Consider the following 10,000-nt stretch of genomic DNA (forward strand, 5'->3'; position numbering starts at 1 on the left):
TTTAACAAGTAGTTCTTGGAAAAAAAAATCGCTAATCTTCATTTGATGTGAAGCACACAGATGAAGAAATGAAATTGCTTTGGCAGCCCTTTTGCGAAAGTGTTCAGATTGAGCGGAAAAGGTCGTAATCTGATGGAGCACAGTCAGAACTGTAAGCTGGATGTAGCAGAATCTCAATGCCGTTCAGCTCTTCAAACTTGCCTTTGGTTTTCCTGACAGTGTGTGGCTTGGCATTGTCATGCTGCATTAAGCATGTTTTCAGTTTATCAGAGCCAGGTACTTTTACTGCAACTTTTCATAGACTGCTCCAGTTGTTTACAGTGAAGTTTGGCACTGATGGCATGACCATTCGGAACCAACTTAAAATGCATGATTTCTTCAAAGTTCCTTCACCTTCAGCAGCACAAATCTCTTCTGCGACTTTCCTGGTGGAAAAACCTTGCTTCCATCAGTAACGAATCAAAACCTCGCAGGTTAATTTCATCAATTGTCATATGGAATAGAAAGGTGAACATTACTATTACAATATAAATGCAAAAAACAATTAAAGAGTTCTTGCTGTGAATGACATAACAAAAACGTCTAAGGAACTGGTTCGGCAGAATTTTGCAATGTCATGAGAATTATTGCGCATTGGCTGAATCGGATTTACTGACACTGACATGATTTGTATTTTAAATTAGCAGCAAGAAATTAGCACCATTATTATGTCGTAAACTGGTGTCTCTCTTTTTTTTTAATCTCTCCCCGCCCAACCTGTCCTACTTCATTAATACCTGTAAATCTTTGATTAATATTCGTTTAATTATTTTCTAGCCATAAAAAAAATAATACAGTGTGTGAATTACCTATAATTAGCCATGGGTTCCAACCATCTTGCCTTTTCCTTTTTTTTTTCTTTTTGCTTTGTCCGACTCAGAATAAATATAGAAACAGAATATTCTTTATTCCCACGAGATTTCATTACTTGTTTTTTAGTATTTGTGATTTTTTTTTTTGGGGGGGGGGGTCCCCGATTTATCGGAGAGGGACCTATGTTTTCAGTGGCATCCGTCCATACGTCTGTTAGTCCGGACAATTGCCAGATAACCATCCATTAGTTTTTCCTGAAATTTTGCCACAAATTAAATAGATGTGCACAGTAAAAAATATTTTTTTCAAAAATTCCCGTTGCATCCCCAGGGACTCAAAAGAGGTAAAAAATTCCGAAAATAGCCAAAAATTACACATTTTGCCCCATAACTTTTGATCCTTCCATTAGATTTTTCTGAAACTTGGCCCAAACGTGGAGCCCATTATTCTTAATATCAATCCAGTATGGGTGACCCTGTAAAAATTCTGGTTCGCGCCCCCAAGGACTTTTAGTGCTAAAAACGCCCTATTTTGTGGCTCTTTTTTCATATTTCTCAACAAAAACTTGATATGTCTGACTATATAGTTGTTTTTCACAGTGGTCAACTCAAATATGCATGTGTTAAGGCCTGAAACTGCACCGTTATCCATTTACATTGGGATTCTGCGTCCCCAAGGGCTTGAAAGAGGTAAAAAAAATGCCACAAAATGACCCCAAATTACATTTTTTGCTCCATAGCGTTTGATCTATTCATTAGATTTTCCTGAAACTTGACCAAAATGTGGAGGCCATTGTTTTTTGGCCCTTCACACTTTTCATCATTTCTTCACTATTTTTTGTGGCGTCATCTCACATGCAGCACCAGAGGGGGGCCACGCACACGCGGCTTGTTTTTTTTTAAACCTCAAACAAGATACATTGCAACTTAGACGTAAGGGGTTACTGTGAACTAGAAACCATGCTAACGGGGACACTCAAAGTAGGGAGTTGAGCATTGTCCAAGTGTAAATTTAAAATGTAAGTTTAGTAAGACAATTCAACGCAGATTTTTAAAAATAAACAAACATTTGTTTATAAATCAAACTTTTAAATTTTTGTTTGTTTTTGTTTTTTTCGTCTTTTTTATCCCTCGTGGCATGACACCACTAAGAAAAACATGAAAACATCTGCGTTGAATTGACTAACTAAACTTACATTTATCGGTCAATGTGTGAGAAAGCGTTTAGAGAACTGACTCTATAAGGAAGTAGAAGGAGCAATCGATCTAATGTATTAACTCCGAGAAAGATTTGGTGAGAAATAAAGATAAAAAAAAAAAAAAAAACGTCAAAAGTCGATTTCTCATTAAGAGCAGAAAAGAGGCACACTTACGATTGAAAGACACAGAATGAGTTTTAACAGGATTAAATGAAACAAGCCATTTGGTTTGTGGCGCGAGAACTTGTTTGGAGCGATCACCTTCTTATATCTCATATTTGGCGATCGAATGATGTTTTTTTGTTTTTTTTTGTGGTTGTAAAAGATGATAACGTACGTACTTTCTTTGTTGTATATATTTTTTTTAACTTTAATTCAGTTTTTACTTTTTTTTTTTTTTCTTTTTCAGAAAAGAGAAGACAAACTGGATTCAATTCTGGACAAAATGAGACAAGGAGCAAACGAATCCGTCTTGAATTCATTACTAAACCAGACTAAAATTATCTTAGAGAATATCCATATAAGGTTAGCTTTTAAAATAAACAATAAATCACTATTTTCACCTTCATTGTCATTTTAACAACGTTTCGGTCAATGTAACCTCCAACTTTATACAGGTGTATCTTGTCGAACCCTGTAATGTTTCTGTTGAGCTTGCGAATTACTAAGTAAACCTAGCATAGAATTCAACACAATATGGGAACCGTTAATTATAAATAATAGATGATATATACAGTAATAAGTAAATAATAGCAGTAATATATATATATATATATATATATATATATATATATATATATATATATACTAGCATTTCAGCCCGGCATTGCCCGGGTGTTTGGAGGTGTATGTTGAGCAAAAAAAAAGCAGTAATTTTTTTTTTAATTTTGACCCCTATTATGACCCCTTAACATTTATTGTTTGGGGCTCAAATCAAGTTATTAAGTTAGATCCATGTCCAAGGAACCTATATCTAAAATTTTAAGTGTTTAGACCCAAAATTAGCGAAGGAGTTTGGTAGAGTTCTCAACGGTCAAATCGTTGAACTTTGACTCCTTAACAGCAAAATTTCTGGCCGAAAACCGATTATATCGATTTTACCAAATCTCAGTACCCTGTATATCAAATTTCGAGTCTGTAGACTGAAAATTGACGGAGTTATTGCATAGGGAAATGTACACAGACACACACAGAGACACACAGTGTTTAGACCCAAAATTGTCGGAGGAGTTTGGTAGAGTTCTCAAAGGTCAAATCGTTGAAATTTGACCCCTTAACAGCCAAATATATATATATATAAAATTCTTTTTTTAATTTCATATATATATATATATATATATATATATATATATATATATATATATATATATATATATATATATAAAATCAAATAAGAGACGTGTTTTTTCCTCTTATTCTTCGTCATGATGTTTAATGGAAGAAATTTAAGTTAAGTTTACTTGATGTTAGCTGTGGTTTTACTGTAGCCCGATAATTACGCGTGGTTGCGCGTGATTGAAAGTCTGGGTAGGTTTATCCATTAAAGGTGTTGAGTGAAATTTGAAAATCAAATAAGATACGTGTTACATTTAACACTTTAAAGCCAAATAACAACGCGAATTTTTTTTTTAATCTTTATAAAATAAACGAATATATGTATATATATATATATATATATATATATATATATATATATATATATATATATATAGTAGTAATAAGTAGTGATATTCACAACTACAAATAAAATAGGTTTAGGGCTCCCAAAATTCGTACTAGAAAGGTCTGCAAGGACCCGTGGCGCAGTGGTTAGAGTACTTGGAAAAATCAATTGTAAAAGTGATATTCTCCTGAAGGTTGAAAGTTCAGTTCTCAGTATGGGCCACCGAAAGAAAAAAAAATACCATTGCAAATTACTTAGGACTTCTATCCTGTCATGGCTGACAGAACGAGAACATGTTACTCTCGTGAAGTAAATAAAGGGCCCCGTTCGAAATTCCACCCATATTCCCGAGTTTGACAAGATACACCTGAAACGTTAAGAAAATGACACTCAAGATGAGAGCAGTAGTCCGAAGAATCCAAATAATCCAAATAATGAATCCTCATCTAAAAATTTCAGGAAAGTAAACAATATACACCTTCAAAATTATCGTCTGATAAGTCTAATTTTGATGAAATGAAAAAAAAAAAAAAAAGAATTCTGATTCGGCACAGTTGTTGTATATCATTAAAAAACTCTAACTTGGCAACTATCATGTTTATCCACCAATTGGTAAGCAATTTACAGGTTAAACTTTTATAGCATATGCGGCTAGCATGTGTCGGCCAAACATTGACACTCAATTGTGATAACTCACCCGGATCAAATGTCGACCCGGTCAACTATCTCCATTGTTTTATTTACTATATTTTTAGAGCTTTGTCACTGTTTGCAAAACTGCTCAACTTTGCTCCATTCGCTAACTGCCACTGTTTACAAATTTTTCTCAACTTTGCTGTGTTCGTTAATTTCGGGAAAACAGTTTATCGCAATTTTTTAATACAATTTTAATAGCAATTCTTAATTCTCGCTTTGTTCTCGTCTGCTTAGTTCCTGTCTTAATATATTTTACCTTAAACTGGCCCTGTTCGTCCCTGATGGACGGAGGGGGGGCAGCCTTATTATGTCATAGTTGCCGTGGTCAAAAAAAAAAAAAAAAAAAAGATGATGAAGCCAACAATCAGTAAACGTTTTCTTTTATACATCTGTTCTCTTACAGTCTCCAAAATGGTTGCAATATGTCGATTCCCTTTCGACCCGAATGCGGTCCTCGATCTGACGTCAACATAATTTGGCTCCATTTTATAGTCTCCCTTGCCATCACGCATATGCAAATCACATATCGTTCAAAGACTTGGTACCTTGAGATTTCATTTTTTATTTTTATGGGAATCGCTCGAGACAAGGCATGAAGCCAGTTGGTGTAAGGAGCTAAATTATATTACTTCAAGGTCAAAAACTTGCCAACGATAAGTGTTAGACTGAATAGATTCTGACCTTGAAAACTGCAATTTTTTCCTCTCTCTCAAAAACATCACCCCGGAATGTGAGGACTAAAGAAAAAAAAAATAAGGGAAACGACTGCTAAAATAAACCCAAGCTCATTTATAAGCAATATATATGAGAGGCGTTCCAGATCGGGGATGGTGAACTAACCACTAGTGTCTTCTTCTTGACGAGTGTCCATTTCCTACTTCTCCGCTTCTGACTTATCATCCATCTCCATTATTTTTCATTTCTTTACACAAAAAATTTATTTCTGATTCGAGTCTTTATTTTGTCCTTTAGTTCTCACATTCCAGGATCAATGTTTCTGAAAAAAAAAAAAGGGGGAAGAATTGCTGTTTTCTGGTTGGAATCTAACACTTATCGTTGGCAAGCTTTTGACCTTGAAGTAGTATTTATTTTTAGCTTTTTACATCAAGTGGCTTCATGCCTTGTTTGGAGTGGTTGCCATTAAAAAAAATTGGTTATCCTCTCTCAGCTTATGAATTAATTTTATTTATTTCAGTTTTTTCTTCTTTTTTTCTTCTTTCCCACCTTAAACAAGGCGTATTGCCAGTTGGAACATGGCTACTATTTGAGATTGTGTCTTACAGTGGACTGTGGGGGAGTGAGCAGCGAGATCTTTGTTCACATTACATTTAAACAGATTAGTACAGTCTGGGAAGTAGGAAACAGGGCAAGAATCACAAAGTCTAATAATCCAAGGGAAGAAACTATTAGAGTAGAATGCTTTTTGGCATCTAGGGACCTCTACAGTGAAGGGGTGGAATTTTGGTGCTTGTTGGGTCAGTCGAGAGTATATGCGTTGATGGGCACATGTTCTGAGTTCATCAAGGTACATTTCATTAAAGTACTTGTAAAACAGACAGAGATGTGACATTGTGGTGATGAGACAGAGGTTGGAGCTTGGCTGACAATGCAGAACCTACTAGATTTGAGACTCTTTTTTTTTTTTGTCTAAGAGTGAGAGAGAGTAGTGATAGATGCATTAGCCCAAATGTGGCAACATGTCTGGGCAAATTGTGGCTTGTAAAAATATAGGATACTCTCTGGTGTTAGTAATTTTCTAACATGCTAGAGGGAGTCCACCTACTTTGCAGCAGCCTTGGCAATGTCCTCCCTGTATTTGTTCCAATTCGGGTTGCCTGTGAATGTTAGGCTGAGTTCGAAAGATGTGTTCTTGGCACAATCATATTGATATACCAGTTCCCATCAAATTACTGAAGTTAAGCAACACTGAGCCGGGGCAGTACCAGATACATAACTATTTGGAACTACTAGACGCTGTATGTAGGTGGAAAGTCAGGTCAGTTCTGCTTTTTAATGTGTATATTGGTAGCATGCACACTCAGGCCCTCAAAATTAACAGAGATTAGACCATTCCTGTGATGACCTAATCCCTGTTGATTTCAGTGTAATGTGCAGATCTAGGAGGTCCACCCTCCGAGGCTTCATCTTCTCAAAGAGAGAAGGTGTTAGTTTATTGCTGATCGCTTGAGGCGCCCTTACTGGAGAATGCCGCCCAGGCACATTTTGCAGGTCAGTGCCCCTCCTCAGGATCGCTGACATCTCAATTCCACTTTCTGATCCTGGTGCCTAAGTTCTTGCAGTGGTGATGTAATGGTTGAAACCGATCACAGACCACCAACTGGTGTGTCAACACAATTGTTCCGAGAAACCATCTTTCGAATTCCTAAGCCTAACATTCACAAGCAACATGAATTGGAACAAATACATCGAGGGCATTGCCAAGGTTGCTGCAAAGAAGGTATGATCCCTTACTGAACTCCAACAACTTGATTGCAGTTGCAGAATGATAATGAATGATGAAGGTTGTCATGGTAACCATTAGTTGAGAATCGTTTATTGAGTATTTATGAACTCGACAGTAATATATTTTTGTTTTTTTGCAGTTATCAAGAGTTTTATACGGACCACGTGAAAATAGTAAAGACGTATCCAACTATGGTGATTAAACAGCTGGAACAGTACGAAGAAAGTGTCTGCAGCTTTTTTAAGTTAAATAAAGTGGTGAGTTTTATGCAGTAAAAAAAAAATGGAATTCTTCAGGAGAGCAAACAGGACCTACAAAAGGCTAAAAGTCGATTGGGTTTTTTTTTTTAGAGTGATAGTTGTGTTAATAAAAAAGTTTGGAGGTCAGGGTCAGAGGAGGGAGGTGTTTATTGAAAGTTATGCAAGCTAGATAATTTCTTGGCAGGGCTTTTTTCCCTCCTCTAAACTAGTACGACTTGAACGAGAAAAGACATGTTTTTGTGTGCTACCCCCAAAACAGCAAGTGCATGCGTTAAGTGAATGATGTAGCAAAATCTCTCCGTCTCTCTCCCTCTTTCTCTCTTATGCACACACACACCCACACACACACACACACGAACGCACGCGCACACACACACACAAACGCACGCACGCACACACACACACACACACACACACACACAGGTATGTGAAGTTTATGTTCTATTCTTTTGAATAAATCTTTAGTGTTTGTCCATGAAATGTACAGATGAAATATGGCAATTCCAAATAAATTAACAGAAAAACTCTTTGATATACTTATATGCCTGGCAGAAGTTAGTATCTACACCAAAAATTACAGAAAACTAGTGTATAATATTAATTAAATATATAAATCAGTTTTTAACGTTATTTTTTTTAGATTTGCAATTGATAAAGGCACAAATACAGGTAAATCAGGGGAGATAAGTCAGTCTGTCATTTTTCCAAGCCATAATGTATGGCGGATTGGAAAAATACAATAAAAACTGACGGATCAGAAAGTATTCGGATTAAAGTAACTATGGTGGATACATCGTTCAGGTCCCATTAGAAACAAGAAAATACATTAGGAAATTGGAATGAATCAGAAAAACGTATGTGGACAGAGAGTGTCTATTGTATTTAATGATATATATATATATATATATATATACAGTGATGATCATATTTATTGGCACGGTAAAATAAAAGTTAAATTTTGTCTAATAAATTCTAAAAAAGGGATTAAATTAAAGAAAATAACAAAGTATATTATGTATTTTTAACTGGCCTTTCCGATGCAGCAATCGGATTTTAGAAAAAATAAATAACAAAGGAACAACAAACATAATTGCAAAAAAACCCTTGTTCAAAATTATTGGCACGATTTATTTAATAATCAATTGTATAGCCTTTGGCCTTGATTACCTTCCTCAGTCGCTTTTCATAGTTTACAACCAAGTTGTTGCACTCTTCAGTAGTAATTTTAGCCCACTCTTCCTGACAATAATCCTCCAATTGAATAAGATTCTTAGGCTTCCTTTGCATTACCCTCAATTTTAATGTTCTCCATAAATTTTCAATTGGATTAAGGTCTGGGCTTTGTGATGGCCACTCCAAAACATTAATATGATTGTCCTCAAGCCATTTCTTAGTCAGTTTAGCCGAATGCTTTGGGTCATTATCTTGCATGAACCATAAACGATGACCAAGTGAGAGCTCTTTAGCAGAGTCTTTCAGGTTTTCATCCAATATTTTAACATAATCTTCCTTTTTTATGCTACCTGTGACCTTAACAAGTCGCCCTGGTCCAGAGGCAGCAAAGGATCCCCAAAACATCAAACTGCCTCCACCGTGCTTCACTGTGGGTATGATGTTCTTAGGCAGGAAAGCTTCGCCAGTTTTTTTGTAAATATAAGACACTTTATTATGGCCAAATAACTCTATTTTCGTTTCGTCAGTCCATAGAACACGTTTCCAGAATGCAACATCTTTATCAATATGACGTTTTGCAAAGGCTAGCCTTGCTTTCAGGTGCATAGGCTTCAATAAGGGAGTCTTTCTCGGACGACATGCTTTTAAACCAGCTCTCTTCAAAACTCTACCAACTGTATGTCGAGATACATTCACTCCAGAGGTGCTCTGTTCATCAACAATCTCCCCAACAGAGATCCTTGGGTTTTGTTTTACTTGTCGAACAATTTTCCGTTCATCTCTTTGGGAAAGAATTCTTTTTCTCCCTCTACCCTCTAAACTCATAACGTGGCCTTGCGATTTGAACTTGTTTATTATGGCTCTAACAGTGGATTTGGGAAGGTTTAGCTTCTTTGAAATCTTATCATAGCCCTCCCCATTGGTATGGCATGCTACAACAAGCTTCCTGACGTCTTCGCTGTGTTCCTTAGTTTTAACCATGGCGATTGAAAATTATAATTTAGTCACTTATAATAGTTTAAATAAATCGCTATCTAAAAATTATCTGAAAAAAATTATTCACTGAATTAGCGTTAAACAAGCATAATATGGCTATAAAAAAGTTCAGAAAGCACGTAAACCGGAAATTGATTGATACTATACTGATACTAAAAGAAAAACAAAGCCGTGCCAATAATTTTGAACAAGGGTTTTTTGCAATTATGTTTGTTGTTCCTTTGTTATTTATTTTTTCTAAAATCCGATTGCTGCATCGGAAAGGCCAGTTAAAAATACATAATATACTTTGTTATTTTCTTTAATTTAATCCCTTTTTTAGAATTTATTAGACAAGAGCCTATGCCTTATGTGCTGCATGGAAACCAGTTGAGGATACTCTTTGACGCCACCTTTAAAAGGTACTACTCTTACCAGCTACGCTTCAATTACTTATTTTGAGTTCTGTATGTGAAAAAAAAAAACTGTTATAGAAGGAATAATGGACTTACCCATAACTTATAAATATGTAACGTTACACACATGTTACATACATGTAGAGACCCAACACGTTGTAGACTCCATCGCAAAGGAGATAAAGACAAGGGAGGGGGAAAGAAATTCAACTCGCTGTTTCAGGTTTAAACAACACACATTTATTTCCACCTTATTAACGTGATCGTGATCTGCGCACCCATTCTTCTTTTTACTTGTAATCT

The 10,000-nt window shown here is 35.8% G+C and overlaps 1 protein-coding gene across 2 annotated transcripts in view; it reads left to right on the plus strand.

The window, feature by feature from the left end:
• Positions 1–10,000, plus strand: part of LOC145247958 (coiled-coil domain-containing protein 180-like) — a 314,311-nt gene that overhangs the window by 91,494 nt on the left and 212,817 nt on the right. For both annotated transcript variants that reach the window (XM_080109604.1, XM_080109605.1), the window contains 2 exons: positions 2,460–2,575; positions 7,013–7,130. In XM_080109604.1, coding sequence (XP_079965730.1) covers positions 2,460–2,575; positions 7,013–7,130 — 234 coding nt within the window. The remainder of the gene's footprint in view (positions 1–2,459; positions 2,576–7,012; positions 7,131–10,000) is intronic.

This window comes from Euprymna scolopes, chromosome 26 (assembly GCF_053919585.1).
Source record: "Euprymna scolopes isolate OS-2025 chromosome 26, ASM5391958v1, whole genome shotgun sequence".
Classification (NCBI taxonomy): Eukaryota; Metazoa; Mollusca; class Cephalopoda; order Sepiida; family Sepiolidae; genus Euprymna; species Euprymna scolopes.